Source organism: Fopius arisanus, unplaced genomic scaffold (genome assembly GCF_000806365.1).
Source record: "Fopius arisanus strain USDA-PBARC FA_bdor unplaced genomic scaffold, ASM80636v1 scaffold00039, whole genome shotgun sequence".
Classification (NCBI taxonomy): domain Eukaryota; kingdom Metazoa; phylum Arthropoda; class Insecta; order Hymenoptera; family Braconidae; genus Fopius; species Fopius arisanus.
This window is the reverse complement of record NW_011887778.1, coordinates 930,897-951,108: the sequence shown is the minus strand read 5'-3', so window position 1 is coordinate 951,108 and position 20,212 is coordinate 930,897. Positions and strand designations below refer to the sequence as shown.

Here is a 20,212-nt window from a genome sequence, read left to right as displayed (position 1 = left end):
AGGCCACAATTTTTGGGGGAATTGTAATATTGAGTAATTTCTCATGATAAGTTAAGTAAAAAATACTTTTTTCACTTTAACGCTTCAATTTTTATATTTTAATTATAATATTAGGTTTAAAAATTACGTACGATAAATTTTGATTTTGCCGGTCGTTTTCTGATTATCGGAAAAATATTACTGCTATTAATATTAATTTTTGTTAATGTTATTACTTAGCGTTTCATAATATAAATAAACAGTTCCAGTTTTCTGAAATGTCCCTGGATTTTGGATGGAGTTGGAAATTCAATAAAAAATATTCGAATTATTGCTGGTTTGGTTTTTATTGATGTTGTAAGCGATTACTAAGCTAAACGCGAATCGATGCCTCATCCTCATCGTCTGAGTCATCACTTTCGTCATCGGGCTTCTTTGATTTCTCGAGGTATTGCTCAAAGTTGATTTTCAGTTTTTCAGGCGATGCCGCACACGTTAGACACGTTCTGAGAACAGAAGATAAATTCGAGGTTTGTGGGATTAAAATTTTCGATTCAGTGGGATTTATAGTGAGGAATGGATTTTACCTCCATATGAATGGGCCATCACGTTTGGGTTTCATTTTATTGACGTCTTGAATTACCGCTTTGAAGTTCTCTTCAAGGTCTTTGTGGTCCATTGGAAGCTGTGGGAATTAGCAGTTGTAATGAAAAATTCTGAACGTATTCGCTATTTCTAGAGGTTTTTATGAGGTTTTACGTACTCGGCCGATAGGAACGGTTATTGTGGCGAATTTGATTTGCCTCTCGTGAGAAATGGCACTGTATTTGATACCATGAAGAATTTTTCGGATCATCGCTGGTAAATGCAGTCCCAGGGTGCCTTAAAAAATCGCCATTTCTTACATTTCACTTCGATTTGTACAAAAATATTTAATTCAGCAGAAATTATCGAGAGGTGGTGTTCCTTATGCTCTTTAGAGATGAATTGTCTTTAATTACCTGCACGAGGGTTGGGATATTTTCTCTTCAACAATCCCCTGATGACAGAGAGCTCAGTGATGATATCAGGATGAGCAACAAAACTGTGGAAATCATCTACAGCTATTTCTCCTGACTGCACAAATAAAAATTGCAATTTCATTTCAAAAGAAATTCATATTGGACTTCTTTCATTAATTAATTATGTTAAGCACCTGAATTTTAGCTATGAGCTCAGTACTGCCAGTTAACACGGCTCCAGCCTTATCCGCTAGCTCCAATATTTCTGGAGTCTTAGAAAAAGCTACAACTGTTCGATGTTCCCCATGATCGAAAGGACGAGGAATGTCCACTGTACGTGAAAATGGCTCAACTGTTTTCTGATCGGTAACTCCCTAGAGAGATAAATCATCAGACAAAAATATTGCTCTGTCATTTTTTGGTAGTGAATTATCCTGTGGAAATTAATTGTTCATGATTAATGTGAATATTTACAGTCATATCGAGTTCAATGAATGCATTGACAAAAGCATTTGGCAAATTATAAGACGTTGGATGATGAGTTTCCCTGTGACACTGCAGTGCCTCCTCGAATGAGAAAATTTTCAATTGGTGGTATTTCTGCAGCCATACGTCATCTGTTGTTGTTTTCTTCGCACTGTCATCTCGTTTCAACAGATTCAAGGATAAAATCTCTCTGAAAAATTGAAAATAGGGAATAAACATATATAAAGATTGTAAAAAAAATAATAACTTATTTTTGTTTTGCAAGAGTGAATAGTATTTTGAAGCGATACTTGCGATTTTTTGACGCGTAAATTAGGCTGAATCCACCCAATTTTTTGCACCGCAACTTTCTTCTTCTTCTTCAATTTATCCCTTTTCTCTCTGGTGCCTTTACGTGCCGCATATTCACGTACTTGTACCAATGGACACAATAATTGAGTGTACCTGGGGTTAATTCTCGGCTGGAAGACGGCTCCGAGGGCAGAAAATGCTTTTCCTTCGACATAACAGATCCACTTTTATCAGAAAATACAATCAAAACTTAATTCGACATGAAAATTAATTTAGCCCCACGAAAACATTGAGATCATCCCAAAGGTTATGTCACACCCACATCATCAAAGTAAACTCATTTCCTCCCCCAAAAATATCTCTTCAAGTACCAAAAAATAATTAATTGCAAAAAATTCCACATTGATAATACGTCAGTCTGTATTTAATGCTGAAACTAACATTTTAATCTTCACTTACCTGCAGTGGTAGCCGCCATGTTCACACGACAGGCAGACGAGAAACGAGAAAAATCGAGATTTTCACTCGATTAGTCAGCTCCCGATTAATCGATTTTTCGGGAGTTACTCTTTGTTTGCGAAAAAAATAGGACAGCAGAATTAAAAATCCTGAAAAAAAGTAATTAGTTTGCGATGAAGGTTGTTATTAAAGAAAAATTAAGGAACATTGTAAAGAACAAACAGGATTGACTGAAGTAGAGGCCCAGTTCTGAGGGTTTGAGAGACTCCAGCGGCATTGTAGTACTGCACCCCAAGAGAGGGAGGGCGCCACACGGAATGAAAATCGAGAAGGTATTCACTGAAATTGAAAAATTCGAAATTTTTCGAAACGTATCAGGGGAGCATGAAAATGGAGGAGGTATTCACTGAAATTTGAAAATTCGAAATTTTTGAAAAAGTATCAGGAGAACATGCAAATCGACGAGGTATTCACTGAAATTTGAAAAATTCGAAATTTTCAAAAAAGTATCAGGGGAGCATGAAAAACGAAAAGGTATTCACCGAAATGTGAAAATTCAAAATTTTCATAAAAGCATCAGACGAGCACGAGAATCGACGCGGTATTCACTGAAATTGAAAAATTTTTAATTTTCAGAAAATAAAATTCACTCAGTCGACCGGTCCCTCTGACAGCGGGACTGCTACTGAGGCGGTTACCGAGTCGGCTGACGGGTAGACCCCCCACCATTGGGTGCGGCCCCCTCTTTCTCTTGGGGTGTGGTACTGCCCAATAACTGAGCTGCTTAGTGGGGGTTTGAGTGACCCCACCGACAATGTAGTACCCCACCCCAAGAGAAAGAGGGGGCCGCACCCAATGGTGGGGGTCTGCCCGTCAGCCGACTCGGTAACCGCCTCAGTAGCAGTCCCGCTGTGAGAGGGACCGGTCGACTGAGCGAATTTTATTTTCTGAAAATTAAAAATTTTTCAATTTCAGTGAATACCGCGTCGATTCTCGTGCTCGTCTGATGCTTTTATGAAAATTTTGAATTTTCACATTTCGGTGAATACCTTTTCGTTTTTCATGCTCCCCTGATACTTTTTTGAAAATTTCGAATTTTTCAAATTTCAGTGAATACCTCTTCGATTTTTATGCTCCCCTGATACTTTTCCAAAAATTACGAATTTTCAAATTTCAGTGGATACCTCCTCGATTTTCATGCTCCGGTGATATTTTTTCAAAAAATTTTGAATTTTTCAATTTCAGTGAATACCTCTTCGATTTTTATGCTCCCCTGATACTTTTTCAAAAATTACGAATTTTCAAATTTCAGTGGATACCTCCTCGATTTTCATGCTCCTGTGATCCTTTTTCAAAAATTTCGAATTTTCAAATTTCATTGAATACCTGCTCGATCTGCATGCTCCTCTCATGCTTTTTCGAAAATTTTGGAATTTTTCAATTTCAGTGAGTGCCTATTTCGTAGCGCAGAAAATAACATCCTCCCTGTTGACTGGTCGACTGAGGCAGTTACCGAATCGTCTGACGGCCGACAACCCAGCATTGCGTGTGGCGCCTTCTCTCTGTTATGGTGAGGTACTACAATGCTTGAGTGGTCACTCAAACCCCCAGAACTGAGCCTCTCCTTTAGTCAATTCTCTCTGGTTTAGATCTCGCGTTATTTCATCGAAAATCCGCAGGCCAATGGCGAATCATATATCTGTATAATGCATGAAACACAGTGAAGTTGATAAATGGAGTCTCAGTGTTTGTCAAGTTAGTTTTGTTTACGCGACGGAAGAGATTTTTTTTTTCACTCGGAACCCAAAAGCACTCTATACGTCTTGTGTATGTTGAGAGGTAGATGAAGGTGTGTATTTGGATTAATTTTGATAATAGATGATACCGCCGGTACCATACTGTTGACGTTTGAGAGTTTAATTTTTTTTTTTTATTCTGCACCTAGAGTCAGTGATAATGTGGGGTACTCCAATTCGTTATAAATCGGGTATTTAATCAAAATCTGAATACTTTTTGCACTAATTGCACTGGGGATAATTATTGTGTTGTGGGTATGACATTGAATTGGCATTTGTAGATGATATAACATGATAATATTGCTACAATTGCATATGAATAATTCTATCATAGGTTATGGGTTTCGCGCTCGAAATTTTCATCACTAACTCTTGTTAAAAAGTAGTTTTAGGTGAATTTCCACTCCTTTATTTAGATTATTCAAGTGCTCCATGGGTTAGGGTAATTGTTCTCAGTCAATTTCATTCAGAAATAACATGTGGGTGTGGAATTGATGCGTTTGAGGTTGGTCAGGATTATTTGATTGCTGCTGTGATAATCTGATTGCCCTCAAACATCTCCACAGGTGTTTTCTCAGATGAATGTGCTTCACTGACGCTATTGTGTAACGTTTCAGTGAATGTTCACTCGGAGAAATTTAATGGGGGGTAGGATGGAGCAACCTGGGTACCCTAAATCATGTTCCTTATCTCGGTGACCCTTCCTGATAAGCTGGAGTGACTCCCAGGGGCTGATGCTATCCTCAAACACTCCAGCTCCAGAATAATTCCTGCATGACAAACATCCCGATCCCAATGAGAATCACCGTAGGTCAGTCATCAATCAAATTAATTAACTAATAACCTGGATTATCATGGAGCCCTCGTAGCTTTTCATTATTCATCCTTCAACTCAATCGACCAACAATATCACTAGACTAATCCTCGATTATCTAACAATATCATTGACATTCTCACCAACTCATGTCATTTGTCTGGAGCTGTTATCCAATACTTACTGCTGGCCAATAATACAATGACTTTTCAACAGGATTCAAGATGTCCCGCAATCATAAGGACAAGTATGAAAGCTCAAATCCCCGTCGTATGCACACCATTATGTCCACTGAGGACGCCAACTCTGGCAAGAAATCTTATTGGCCGGAGTTGGAGATAACAGGCAGTATACGAAATTTGAGTCCCAATATATGGCAATTGACTCATTTAACAGCACTATATCTCAATGATAATAGTTTACAAAGGATACCGTCTGAAATAGGACGGTTAGCTCAGTTGAGGGTACTTGATTTAAGTAGTAATAAACTACGCAGCCTGCCTGCTGAACTTGGGGATCTCATCTACCTCAAGTGAGTCATTCATTATTTTTCCAGATTTTTTGATTTTTATTTCATTCAGAATAAAACCTGTTGGGGTAAAGCGAGATAAATCGGATTTCAGTATTTTGGTAAATATTCATTTATCTCTTTTACGACAATTTAATTAGCTGTCATAATTAATTTTTGCTTTTTCACCGTATATCGACCACTTTCGAGATGAATTATTTGATTAATATTTAATAGAAACTGTGAAATTCGATTTGTCTCTGATATTCTGAAATTCTTTAGATAAATTTGAGTTTTAACAGCAGAAAAATAACAATGAAATAAAAGACGATTTTTGATGAAATATCAGGGGATTTGTACGACAATCATTACTGACAATTGATATTTCTGTTTCAGGGAGTTGCTTTTAAATCAGAATTTTCTCCGAGTATTGCCGTACGAATTAGGAAAGCTATTCCAGTTACAATTGCTTGGTCTACATGGGAATCCACTCAATAAGGAGGTGATGGCACTCTACGGCGAGCCATCAGGGACTCACAAGCTGCTGTCCTACATGCTCGACAATTTACAAGGTAAGATTCAGATAATTCAATAGAAAATATCCGAAATTATAAATTCGTGGAATTCCGTGGAATTCCGTGGAATTCCCCACTTCTATGAAGTATCGACTGAAAATCCCAAACGAGTGAAAATCAAAATTTTGATTCGTAATTACCTTACGCGGCTGCGTGCGCTTACGGATAATTAGCATCCGTAATTCTCAGATCGACCCTGAGGATAAAAATCGAACATTGAGCAATAATCGAGTAGTGAACGAGAATCGACTAATTGAAGTCCAAAACACGTGAAAAACCCCTTGCTCGTTTAATGTACGATTTCTGAATTGCCAGTTGAAACAGTTCTCTGTTTTACCAGACTGACGTGATCAGTGCAACAATTTCCGTTAGATGCCCCTCCATGTATCCCACGATTACACGGATACTTCGGAAATTCATTAAACACCGAAAATTAATGAGGGCTCAAATAGCTTGTGAAAATCATAATGAAATATTGAACCGCAAGGGGGCAATCAAAATTTATGAAAGGATTTGCTCTGAATGACGCCGCTATAATGGAATATTGTTTGACTTGTATGTCCTCTACGCAGTGATAATGAGAGTGGACATACAACATTATAATATTTCAATCAACTGTGCACACACGTAGTTCAAAGACTGAATTTAATTTGATTTCTGAAAGAACCAACTCCGAGGTAAAATTAGCAGTGGAATACTGACCTCCCACTGTGGTGCACTTTGAAATTTATTATTTCACTTGTGTACATTCATTGGGAGGGCATGAGGCACATTAATGCCTACATAATTTGATTTCTTTTATCATTCGGGGTCAAGTGGGTGTGCCAAGGCGCAAGCGCCAGTGGGTGGACGTTCGTGATTTTCATGATGTTCTACGGTGAAGTCCTGTGGGGCTTTTGAATGATGCACTGTAGAAGGGCGGTCTTCGCCATTTCCATTGTATTCTTCTCCTTACCCTATTGAATTTTTGCACTTTGTCCCACGACTGCCCCAGAGCCCCTTCTTCGTATCTCTCACTCGTCGTTTACCTCTTCCTCGTGTACACCAAACCATTGTTCCTCTGCCATGACGCGCTCGTCATCCTCGCTGAATTTATCACAGTCGTTTGATCGGTTTGCGAGCATTTATGGTGTTATCTGTAACGAGATCAAATAATTAAATGAAAAGGGGATTAAATGCTGCCCAGTCTGGTGGATTAATGATTCATTGGAGTTCGTAATGAGCAATGTCTTTCATGCTCTACGTGATTGTCTCGGGGAATCACTCAATTATTCGAAACTCTATTTAATTTCCAGGGGTTTATGTAGATTGAGGGTAGAAATGGCTTCGGGTATTCAACTCTGGATTCTCCGTATTGAAGTTAGATGGAAAGTCCATATTATAGTAGTTTATAAGCATTTGGGCTATTATTTTAAGAACATTGACATTAAATCGAATGAATTCTCTTATTTACCATCCCACTTCGAGAATTATTGCTGTTTACTTTGATAAATACAAAGTTCCATAAGCAATATTAAACTTTTTGTTACTTTGAAGTTTGAAATGAAGGTAATGTATCAAGTGACAGACTCGGAGTGACTTTAGAATTTCATATCCGCTTTAGTAAACTTGTCGCTCTGCTGAACCCATCCATACAACCTGTAAGTCCTTTTATTACTTCAATACATGTAACTTGGAATTTTCACGGTTGGAAAGCACGTTTCAAATCTCTTATGGCTGCAAAATCTTGACTATGAACGTGAACGAAAGTTAAGCGGATTAAACGATGGTACAGTGGAAGGGGAGTGATGAGAAAGGGGTTAGGGGTTGGAGACCACAGCCAACAGAGTTTTGTGTAACAAGGGTTTAACATTTTACTGGGTTTTAGAGCTTGACCCATTTTATCACCACAGCAACTCATTTCATGGGTATCAACTGAACTTGCCACTGATAATGAGAATAAACGGTTTTTCATCATGCAAATGATGTGACTTTTTCATTAAAAATCATTCGCATCAGTTTCTCAATGGCTCGTGAATCGTTTATCTCCATTTTTTATTTTTCTGTTTATTGAGCGTTGAGCGAGGCACCCAGAAGATGAGATCGTGATACTGGAAATTGTTGGAGTCGCTCCAAATCTTCGAGACTTCAATTTTTCAGGGCTAGGATGTTTTTTTGGTACGCCCACTGGGGGAAACCCACATTTCTTTGAGGCGGTACTTTAATCTTGGTCAAATATTCAAAGGTTCTTTTTTTTTCTTTCCGTTCAGGAATGGGTAATTGGCCGACTTGTCCTGGTTTCATTACTTAATTTTTTGGGATTATGAGGGGATCTCGGAGTCTATTGATGGAGGATTAATTATTCGCCGGCTTGATGGTTTGCTTTTACTCCTTAGACTAGACCGTTTCACTTATTTATCATTTCTTGATTGATTTATCGGATGTTGCATCTGGCTTCTGGTTCTACATGGGGACAGGTAGAAAGTTACACTCTTTAAATGGAAAATTTATTCCGTTCTGAAATGCTCTCTAGTTTCGTTACCTGCTGATTTCAGATCGTTACGTTCGGTAATTAATTGAATATCCGTCCGAAATGGTGAAATTTTCCATTCGGTGTTCGTCTTTATTAGTTTTTCACTGGCTTTTGATAATAAGTACATGAAGACTTTATTCGGAGTGCGTTCCACAGTCTCAATTATATTTTCCATTCGTTCATTGAACGTTGAGTTTATTCCCGTCAATTATTTAATGATGTTTCCATGGAAATTTGTGGATCTCTCGTTTAAATCTAGCCGACTCGATGCGTTCACCGCCTTATTATGAATTCTGCTTTCATATTCGTTTTTTCGGTTTTTTTTTTCTAATTTTTATTATTTCCCTGGACTAGTTTCTCCAAAGTTCAAGATACGTATAGGATTTTCATCTATTCATCTAACAAATTTCTCGTCCAGTTGCTTCTGTATAGCCTCAGAGGAATTTACTTCATCATCTGTATTCCGTTTTATCCGTTTTAATGGATTTCCCTTTGCCATCTCATTTTAATACCCGAAATTTAATTTTTTATCTGCGAAACTAGATCCAATCTAGAGTATTTTTCACAACTCGTCCTCTTCAATGTATCTCACCTCAATTGTTCGGTTTTTTCTTTCAATCCTTTTTAATCGATTTATTGAAACTTTCAACTTTCTCTCGAAATGCCTCGAGTGAATCGATTATCAACAAATTACCAAGCCAAAATGATTCTTATTTGAGTGATGGCATTGGGGTCACGTATTGCAATTGGTTTTAAACCACGGTGAAAGGTATTTCATCGCTGGTAACATGAGTTGGCAACGTGAAGGCTTCCGGAAAATCGTTTTTCCAGACTTAAATTTCCAGGCGAGCGGTCGAGCCACATGACGCCGAGCAGCTTTTACAAAATTGGTTCTGTACCAACCCGAGACATTATATTTTTTTTTTCCTTTTTTTTCGGCGTTTTTCATACTGCGGCGACGAGAGTACAACGAATGCCGTGTACGCATAGTTGAAAATATAGTTAAATGATAAAAAAAACAGTCGTAACAATCAGGATTGCCCGACATGTACACAGGGATAAACAAATACAGAGGAATAATGATAAAATAAAATTTTAGTCCGACAAATTCATTTTTCTCCGGATAAGAGAATGAAAAAATTAATATTTCACAGAATAATTTTTGCTTCTTTTATTTTGTTCATTGCCTTTGTATTTATATATTCCATTTTCCTCTGGATGTAAGAGAAATATTTTTAGAGTCAAGGAAAAAGCCAATTGGTGGCATCTAACGCTGATTAATTTTCATTAACGCAGAATCGCAGAATCAAGTGGCTTTTTTAAAAAATAAATATTTTTCCTCCCCTGAAAATCGATGATAGAACGCGGAGAAAGCCCGTGCCCCGCTGGTTCAGGTAATTGCTGGTGCGCTATTGATAATTTACAGACCGACGAGTTTACCCCCTGCCTCATAATTGAACACTTGTTTTCTATTCGATTCGTGTTCATAACGTAACGTCAACATCCAATTACGCGCACGATATATTTAATTCTAAGAAAAAAATTGATTGAAATAGCGAGTTGAATTTACGCAAATCGATAGATATTTCGCTCCAGTGTTCCAACACTCAAATACAGTGTAATTATCCATTTTCGTATCGTATTGTTACCCCGGGTAATTAAAATGTTGTTTATTTTCGGTGTATGTTCCACTGAAAAAACGAAAACATATTGAAAAAATTTGTTTATTGTTTTATTCTTGTTTTCGAGGGTATGGGAAAAGGTCATAACGGATTCGTTAGTTTTGGGAGTAATTGAACTAGAAAAGTCGATGGAAATAGAACGAGCAGATCCAATTCCGAATGTATGGAATATCTTGTTCGGGGTCAGGAGATATTTATTCGGTTATAAAAACAAATCTCACGAAATTTCCAATAAATATTTCATTATTTCCATCGTTATCTCGATATTTCCGATATTTTTCGTTGGAATCGTTTAATCGACTCGTGAAATTGTGATTAAAAAAGGAATATCAATCTCGAGAGTTCTCAACAATTATCTCGCATTGGCCCTTCCCCTCGATCCAAATAAATCCCATTCCGCTCTCCAAAATAACCGGAAGAAAAGTTGTAGATAAGTGGCTCAGTGGAAAGTGCGTTTACTTTGTGTCACGTCGAGAGACTCGATATATCGACAACGGTCGGGATTATATCGATATCTCTGTGTCGTTATGTCCCAACTCTATCTCCAATATCATGAAGCTGATTGTTGAACTATTTTCAGCACATGTGCATTGAGCGCATGTGAAAATGTTGAAAAAATAAATCAATGGGATTCACTCCGGATATTCCTCTGACCTCTTCCTCGCAATTATCAACGCGGTAACATGTCAGGCATGAGAATGTAGGCCGTTGGGTGAAAGTGGCCTCGTACACCGAGGCATAAACACTCAGTAGTTTATTTTCAAACAAAACAACTCATTATTCGACAGTTATGCACGCTTTACGCATCCAAATGAGGAAGGCACTGGTGCGAAAATGGCCTGCCACTCTCAAGATTTCTCTCTCTCTCTCTCTCTCTCTCTCTCGAGTGGTGTTTCACGGAATTTCTGAATTCATACAGTTGAGTTTTACAGTGGCATGGGATGATGACAACGCAAGACGAATTAACACGAGTTTCCCTCGTTAGTTCACCGTAAAATCACTTCCATTCTGACTCAAGTGCGACGAGTTACATCATGAAAAGACCCTTGAAATTGTCCTCGTGATGAACGCCTTTCATTATTTGTTCGAGTATGCAAAAACAAATTAGAAAAACAGCCTTGATTGGGGGGTGGATCAGTCCAAGCTGTTGGGGAAAAAAGTGAAAATTTTTGGAGTTGATTAGGAGGTGGAAATCATGAATTTCGAATGGCGCGAAAATTGGGGGAAATCTCGTTATTTTAACCGGTGGAAAACGAGAATTATTTGATGCTCGTCAATTTATAATGGGAATTTGAATATTCAGGGATAGATTATCTTGTATTTTCCGAGAATCCTCACGGATCATGATCGATAAATATTCTTTCATTTTTGGGTTTGTAATCCGCATCCCTGGAGCATTTTCAAATTGATTGAAATATTAATACCCAATAAATTTAGTTTTTAACGAAAAGTCAGTATTTTCGCGCTTGAACGTCATAAATCAGGCCTCCGGGCTTGAATTAATTTTCGGTGTTTTGAGTGTCTGGAATTTGAATTCATGGGAAATTCGTGTAATTTGTTTCGGCTGTTGCGACAATCACTTGAACCATTTGAAACCACTTGTTCAATATCAATTGAAAGTGAATGATTATTTCGTTTACAACTTTTACTTTCAATTGCACAAAGCACCTCTTTCATACTCGATGCATCAATTATCTTTGCACCCACTCCTGTAACGTGGGAACGGTGACTTGAAATTCTGATGCATCAAAGGTTTTCTACTAGTGTGTGTTTCCGATTAAAAAAAATACATCCACACATTGATCGATCATTGAAACGTACTCTCTACAATTCTCTATCGGAGAAAGATGTTTCATGAAGAGCTGGAATGAAAGTCGAGTGCGCTATTTCTGTAGATTCTCGATAACACCAATAAAAGTCCTTATTGAACTCGATAATTGCAACAGTTTCTCGATTCCTCCGATTAATTGATATCCTCGGAAGTAGAAAAAAAATTAAATTACAAAGTACAAGAGAAAAACGAGGAAATGAAACTTTAAAAATTGTTATAGCAATTACTGAACGAGTTCTCACTGTTTTTCATCGGTTCTCGAAGGGGGAAAATACTCGACTTGATGAAGGGAGAAAAATTATCTCAAACTGAGAATATTGATTGAAAAATAATTACACCGTCATAAAAAGTTTCTCTTCAAACATAAATGACATTCCCATCTCATTTAGAATTGTTGAAACGACTTTTTCTCAATTAAATAATACGATGGGAGAATTTTCGGGGTAAATTAGAGGAGGGGAATTCTCAAATTAAAAAAATGATAAATTACACAAATCCCACCGAAAAATCATCCATAAATCATCCGAAATATAAGTAAATCGTAAAATTCGTGACCCACAAAATATCGGCTGTTCAATCATAATTTTCGACTCAGCAAAATTAACAGGCTTAATGAATCTTGATCTCTTCATCCTTTCATAATTCTTCTCAAATAATCGCCTGACTCGTCACGTAATTGCTGTCAAAAATTTATCTCCATTAAAGGTGAATAATCATCAGTGCAATTACCATTTGAATTCTCCCGCGAAATCATATTTTTCCAGTCATCATCTCTATCCAACATTTGTACAAGAGTCTTGTTAAAACACTCATTCCTCGTTTCCTACGTATGGCTCACTTTCTACAACCTTTTAAAAGCCACTGTGCATTCGAAACGACAAGGTACTTTCCTCGCTGGCAAAACTATTATTAACCACCCATGTTGTATACCATATACGTGTGTGCTACATAGGAGACACGTTATTTTCAAAGGCGACTTCCGGACGGGGAGGGAGGTGTGGGGGTGGGGGACACTACCTTTCACATCTCTTTTTACCATTTTTTCTTTCTTTTTCTGTGAACACGTGTTCAGACAGACATTTATCCAAGCTGAATTACGGTTAGAGTTTTCACAGTGAATAATAAAAATATTCTGCCTTCAAAACTGGTAGCACTACTTTCATTTTTATTCAAGATTTGCGGATTGGGTTGAACGAGTGGCAACAATAACCTTGGCCTTGGTTATTAATTTGGCACGGTTGACCTCTTCATTTGTATTCATCAGGATTTATTCTCTCTTCCATGATTTTACAGTCGATACGATGGGCCGCATTTGAAATCCGTGAATCTATATTTTAAAAATCATTTTATTGTGATGTGGAAATTTTATTTTGATGTGGAGAACGCTGGGATGCTGTAATTTAGAGGGGAATTTGAAAATGGTGCAGTGCTGGTGGGGAATTCCCCTAGGCATCACTGGTATTCACTTCTCTGTTATAGCTGAATTCTATCGATGGTGGGTCCAAGTGTTCGGTGGTTTCCAGATGGCAGATCTATTCGATCTATGCCTCTTTAGCCTTTCCCACATTGCCACAAAGACATTCGAAGTTTGGATGGCGGATTGCATCGGTGGAGTTTAAGGTTTTGTGGGTATAGGGGTGGAGGATCGACCTGCGAATTTATCGGGCGCTCTGGCGAGTGCTATTGAACCCGTTTCAAATTCTTCGATGGAATTCCATTAGAAATTCAAGACTTGGGGCCAACGAGACTCTTGTCTCTTCGCTGAGAGGATTATGAGGCGGGGAATAATTGAATACGGTTATGCCATCTGTCTGATGGGGGTATTGATCCGCATGAATTTGTTAGTACGGCTCTCGAATTTTGGCTCTTCATTTCCGGAAATCGTGTGATGGATCATTAGGGCTTTTTATTCGTTTTGGTAATTGTTCTGTCATTAATTCCTCCATTTTCTCATCACTGAAAATCAAAACGTGTCGAGAACCTCTCAATATGGTAATACACCAGTTTCTCAAACAATGTACACCAGTGAATACAATGCGGAATGAGATCACGAATTGTAATCATAAGTTACAATTGCTAGAGAATTGTACTACCACATGCTGTCAACAAAAATTCAGGGATAATTTTATATTCAAGGATGCATCAATGATTCTCTATTTCCACTGAAAAATCATAAAATTCCCGGCGTAAAAAAATTGTAATCGGAATATCTTTTTTGAAAATTTTTCGCACATTTTTTTTATAATTTTCTAGAAATTTTTGCGAATATAATTTTTTCTTTTAATTATACTGTTGTTTTCTTATTTTTTGATTTTTCAATACTTAAAAAAAAACGCCCTTTAAATTGTGAAAAAAATTTCGTATTCAAATTCTTGAAAAATTTTTCAAAACCTTTCTGGAATTCTGGAAACCAAAACTTTTCCAGAATTTTTTTGAAAATTTGGAAAAAATATTCCGATTACAATTTTTTTTACTTTTTTCTGTCGATCTTCAGAAAATTCAATCGAGATTCATATTCGATATCAATAAAATATTGATAACAAAAATAATCATGTTCGAAAAAATTTAGAATTAGAAATTTCTTCTGGAACTAGTGCGATTTTTGAATGAAGCCGAAAACACGTCCCGTAATTTTTTCCCTCAAAAGTAATTGATTTTTTGATTTGATTGTGTAATGGTGGTTTGCAGTCGAAGAAATATCCATCGAAATAGTATATACAACGTATCAAAGATCGTTTTCTTATCTCGTCTCGAGTCAGTGACTCTGTGAGGATATTCTTACGGACACTGAGCGCGACCCATTTCCGTGCCACTTTCACACATCTGCCGTCACGGAGATTTGTCCGTTTTATATCTACCTTAACCCAACCATTTCACCTACACCATCTTTAGGCAGTGATGCATTAGCATATGGAGACGCGTACATCGTCCCATTTTTGGAATCCATCCTCTCGTGCTTCTCTTTCTCCATCGCGGAGAAAATCCTTTCTCACTCCCACCGAGAAATCTCTCAATTCCGAAGACTCCCGAAGATTCCCAAAAACTTAATTTTCATCATTTTCCAAACATCATTCACTATTCAATAAAAATTTTCTGTCTTTCTATTTTTATTTATAATCTGAAGGATTACGATAGTGCCACTTTAATTTTCGAGTCATCGGAGAGTCGGTTGAATAGTTTTAACGGGTGAATGCGAAATTAAAAATATGAGAGCTGTTGGAAGCAACAGCCTCTCGATTCAAGAACGCGAATTATCTCTGAACAGGGACAATTGCGGTTTACTTTTAGCACGATCATCGGAGATTCAGTGCATCAATTGAGCTTTCCAGTTTTTTTTTTATCGCACTGTTAGAGGAATATTTTCACTGGGAAAATGATTTATTCGCGGTATTTAATGCTCATTAATCGTCATTAACATAGAATCCTAGAAACACTTTGCGTTTGTTGAAGATAAAAAATTTTCTTTCTCGGGCTTTTATCGTCGAGTAGCTCCCGTTTTTTTTTCGTGATGACGCATTGATTTTAAAAGTGGTTGGTACACTCGTTAGAAAGTTTATTAGATTGTGATTTTAGGTCGAGTGGCGGTCTTTGCGGTGACAATAATGCCCTTGGATTCTAATGGAACCAGAGAATCACCACCAGTGTCATTTAAATCTTATTCACCACCGGAAAATTAATGTTTTTGGTGCTCGTATAAATAGGGAGGTGGAGATTCTCTGGGAAATGTAAAGTGGTCGTAAAATAAAGTAAAGAGGAAATGATAATGCTCGGTCGAGGGGTCACATTGACTTTGTGGTCTTGATATATTGTGTGGAAGTTCGGGGGCAGCCGAATTTATTGGTTCACTTCGAGTTTTTCTTGTGATGAGCATGAATTTTTGGGAAATTCTGTCGATAGAAAATCGATTCGACCGAATTCAAATTCGATATCTACTGCTAACAGGACAAACCCTTATCACATCATCATCTAATTGCTGACCTTGAGATCTAATTTAAGTCGAGATAAAAAAATATTATGATAGAGAAGAATAGAAAATTCTGTAGTTTTTGTAATTAAAAAAAATCGTGAAACCTGAAAAATAATTTCATCTCCCGGGAGATGTGATAAAAATGTGATTCGTTAAAACAGAATGGGATACGCTTGATCCTGGCGAATTTTATCTTGAATCAGGTAAATTGTGACTTCTCTGTCGTAAAAACCGATTGATTTTTCCAATTCCGCCACTTCGGTTTAAATATTCTTCAATTTTTTCCCGGCCACAAACAAAAATCCAAATCAAATAGCCCAACGTACAGCCACTTTCACCAGGCATTCCAATTTCTCGAATGGTGTTCCACAATCATGAAAAAAATTCAATCCTAGAAATTTAATTTTTCAATCTCGACTGATTATAACATTAAACTCAACCGCAGGAAAATTCAGTACTCAATAGGTGCACACAGACACCCACGTGCTGTTTGTGCACAATTTCCTGCCTTTCTCTGGAGGCAAAAAGCCTAGCAAACGAGGCGAATCAAAACGATAAGACATTCACTCCTGAGGCACATGGGCGAAACTTAACAAATGGCGAATATGTGGGTAGTTACGATGGTCAAGCCTAAAAATTTGTGTTAAACCTAGAAGCAACTTATTACAAACGAGTATCTGTTATCCAGCAAAACCAACCGGTCTCCATTGGCTATTTTTTTATTTTTTCAATTTTTTTTTATCATGGGGCGTTTCCTTTTGTATTCTTTCAACAGTTACGAGTGAGATAATTCGAATGATTTTCGCATTAGCCGTTGGTGGTCGCCGATGCAGTGCGAGAGCTTTACGAGTCTCGTAAGTTCTCGGTAAAAATTTTAACCACTTTAAAGCAGTCCTTGATTAACGACAATAATATTCCGTCGCGTTTATCTCCCTCGTTCCTCACATTTTCCCCAGTTTTTTTTTTTCGTTGTCCTCCCGCCCTCGCCCCCTCGCGTTCTACTCGTTCTCTTTTTTCTCAAACATTTTCACAATAAATTCTGCACATTCTTCAGTGTCTAATCTCGGAAAAATGTGCCACCAGTGATGTACAACTGCGTGTATCTTCTCGACGGCCAGATGAAACATTATTTAAAAGTAAAATTATAATTCCATGGTTAGCCGCGATGCAATTTTCTTAAAGTATGCGATAGGATCGCGGTTACTATTGGTCTCTGCGTCTGGTCGTGACGAGAATTCGTTTAAATCCGTCTAATTGATTAGAAAAAGCCATGGGAAACTTGGAAATTCTGAGGTAGACACGGTGCTGACTGTTGCGGGCTTCACCGGTGGGAAATAAATTTTAAAATACGGGGGAGGAGAATATTTACGTCAACTTTGGGTTCTTTATTTGACAGGAGGTGCACTCGGGGATTTTCAACTTTCTAATCATTTCAGTTGCCGAGAAACATCCTGGTGTAAATCACGGAAGTTGGAATCGTGATGTTGCGGATTTTTTTTCTCTCCGATCAATAAATTCCACTATTGAGGATAGGGCAGACGGAATTATATATATTTGAAGAGTTCGTGATTAATTTATGATTTTTTTTTTGGGCAGTTGGGAAATTGGAAATTTTTCCAATTCCGAAATCCATTTTATTGTTGGTGAATTTTTGATTCGAGTGCTCTGCCATTTTTATTGGAAATTTCTGTGGAAAAATTTGGATAGCGTCACGTGAATTTTCGGATTCAGTTGCGTGATCGGTAATTGAACTGAATTTTCGTATTTTTGACTGATTATTTTCATTCCTGTCGTGTCTGTTTTATGTAGCTGTCATTGGGATCGGATAAAGGGCCACGTCATGAAACTTAAATGTAGTTTTCCTATGGTAGCAAGGTCGTAGACAACAGCTCGGCCGTTACCTGTCAATTAAGGCCCCCCATTTCGTTCAATTAGACCCTCCGAACTTTGCCGATTGCATTTCCTCTTTTTATTTTCCCGACGCTCTTCATCCGCTTGGTATTCCACCGCGGTTTTACCACTTCATTTAAAATCCACGTGATTACCAGGGGCCGAGGGGAAATAAGGGGTGGAAAATTGGGAGGGTAAGACCCCTCCAGGAAAGTACACAACACGTTTAATTCAATTTAAAAAGTTGAAAAGAGATTTGGTCGACGCGCATTTTGCCAAAGGGAAACAGTTCAATTCGAGTCGAGTATTTTCTTATCTCCAGTGAATTGTTTCACTCTTTCGTTACGTCATGGAATTTTTAAGAGTGAATTTTACGTCATTCCGAGAATTTATGGGACATTTACGTCACCAGGGGCTCAACCTCACTTGATCGATTTTCCACTAGTGCACGTTGGGTTCACCAGGAACTCAATTGAATGATAAATTTAAAGTATCATTGAATCATTTAATTGGTGCTCAGGCACGGATGAGCAAAATTTTCATAAACTCGGTTTTATAAATAATTTTATCTCATTAACTCGGCATTTATATTGTTCCCAGGGAAACATTCGCTGATTGTTATTCGCATGTAGTTCTGGCGGACTTCCATTAGGTCATTATGCACGTCAAGTTTACATATTTCGTAATAATTCGCTATTCGGTGCCGAATTATTTACGCATGGTAATGGTATTCGAAAATAATTACCGCATTGGCGCAATTTCATTAGTCATTTCCGGAAAATTGTTTTATCTCTCGTCGATGAAATAATTTCGTTTTCGTTATCGGTGAAGTGCTGAATTATTACAAAAACTTTAATTCTCCAAAAAAAAGGAGAATTGCATGTGAAATTTGAAATTTCCGGTACGTTTCACGCGAAAAGGGAAAAAATAAAGGGGAGAGATTTCATTACGTTTGACGAGTTGTTATTTTCCAAGTTTTTTCCTCATCGGAACAAAGGGAAAATTCGGGTTTCATGATTGTCTGTTGTTGTGTTTACTGGCAACCACAAGGTGTCAGAAAATATCAGTGATGACGTTGAGGCCTCGACTGTTGAACATTTTGGCGTATATCTCACGTACTGCGGTTTCCCCTCATTAATGAACCTGCGGTAAATTTTCCTCTAACCTGCTAATTCTAATATGACGAGTGTTTCTCTCTGGTTTTGCCAAAACATTTACTGAATTTGTCAGTTGGCTGTTAAAGCAGATGCTACCCAGATCAACATGTTCCCAAATAATTTCGGTCTATTTGGGCCATTAAAAAAGCCACCAGGTCGTAGATCGAGTGTAGAAATTCAATGGACATCGATTGATATTCAAATTTGGCCATTAATACGCGGACGATCTTTCCGGAATAAATTCAGCCTCCGAAATGATCAGATTTATGTCCAGAAATGAAAGTCATGGGGAATTTTTGTGAAGGTTAGAGAGGTAACATTGAGTAGGACAGAGGCTGGTGACCCCTTTCTACTCGGAGCAATCGTTAGAGACTAAAAAAAAATATCGAGAGAAGTAAAAAAAAACCGGTTTCTGATGGCGTGTGTAGGCTATACACACCTTCCTGCATTTTTATCGGGTGCTCGGGGCTGTTTGAAGGGATCTCGAGACCTTGGAGTAAACGAGTCTGCTCCTGGAAAATCTCATGAAATGCAAACAAACCGATAATCGATGGAAAAAAAAAAACGTAATGAGTCTGAGAAAAAACGACTCGGAAATATTTTAATCACGCACCGATCCCTGAATTATGCTAAAATCATTCGGCCACACACGGCGAAAGAAAATTCATCATTATTTCCATTATTAAAAAAATTGGGAATAACTATAAATGTCAAAAGAAATGGAATAAAAAGTCGAATCAAGTTTAAGATGCACTCGCGGTAATTTTTCCTCAATTATTTTTCTTCTCTCCCCGCGTGGATGAGTAATGAGGCCCTAACAATTTCACAAATCCCGGTCTCTCAATTCTCATTCATACGGCATACCGTGAATTATAATCTAGCAGCTCTTTCTCAGTCTTAACAGCGCGATACACAAGTTTTAATTAACACTGGTTTAATGAATTTCACAATTAAAGTTTGCTACTGAAGTACCAACTGTTCTAAGACAGGTAGTGGGGCTAGATTGGGAGAAGTGAAATCTCAGTGTTCTATCTTTACTTTGCACGGGTGATATACGCAGCTGAGTTTATCCATTGAATCTGTCAACGTGTGGCAAGACGAGGTGAATGGATTTCCTGTGGTAATGGGCTTAGAAGGTACGATCCTCTCTCGCGTGTCCTCGACGTGCCAACGCCTTCGAAAACCGATCGATTTATTTCTACTGTCAGTGAACAACTGCAACGGGACGTTTAATCTTTTAATTAGTCATTTCACCGGGGATTGC

The 20,212-nt window shown here is 37.8% G+C and overlaps 2 protein-coding genes across 5 annotated transcripts in view; one reads left to right on the top strand and one right to left on the bottom strand.

The window, feature by feature from the left end:
- Positions 1-307: 307 nt before the first annotated feature.
- mRpL1 (mitochondrial ribosomal protein L1) lies at positions 308-2,521 on the bottom strand. Its single transcript, XM_011304864.1, has 9 exons — positions 2,439-2,521; positions 2,217-2,365; positions 1,761-1,962; positions 1,455-1,656; positions 1,175-1,354; positions 981-1,095; positions 743-861; positions 567-664; positions 308-485 (listed from the first exon to the last, which is right to left on the bottom strand). The coding sequence occupies exons 2-9, from the start codon at positions 2,233-2,235 to the stop codon at positions 353-355; spliced, it is 1,068 nt and encodes a 355-aa protein (XP_011303166.1). The 5' UTR covers positions 2,236-2,365; positions 2,439-2,521; the 3' UTR covers positions 308-352.
- Positions 2,522-3,936: 1,415 nt separating this feature from the next.
- The window catches only part of twin (CCR4-NOT transcription complex subunit 6-like twin), a 287,376-nt gene continuing 271,100 nt past the window's right edge, over positions 3,937-20,212 (top strand). The window contains exons 1-4 of one of the 4 annotated variants that reach the window (XM_011304858.1): positions 3,937-4,065; positions 4,164-4,203; positions 5,043-5,358; positions 5,731-5,906. In XM_011304858.1, coding sequence (XP_011303160.1) covers positions 4,060-4,065; positions 4,164-4,203; positions 5,043-5,358; positions 5,731-5,906 — 538 coding nt within the window. In that variant the 5' untranslated portion in view covers positions 3,937-4,059. Of the gene's footprint in view, positions 4,066-4,163; positions 4,268-4,702; positions 4,824-5,042; positions 5,359-5,730; positions 5,907-20,212 lie in introns of those variants that run through there. The other 3 variants (XM_011304860.1, XM_011304862.1, XM_011304859.1) reach the window with 3 other exon arrangements.

Excerpts from the sequence above, each read along its gene's own strand:
- mRpL1 (XM_011304864.1), bottom strand. Across the intron at positions 1,657-1,760 it reads AATTTACGCGTCAAAAAATC|AGAGATTTTATCCTTGAATC; the intron begins GCAAGTATCGCT and ends TCAATTTTTCAG. Across the intron at positions 1,096-1,174 it reads AGCTCATAGCTAAAATTCAG|TCAGGAGAAATAGCTGTAGA; the intron begins GTGCTTAACATA and ends TTATTTGTGCAG.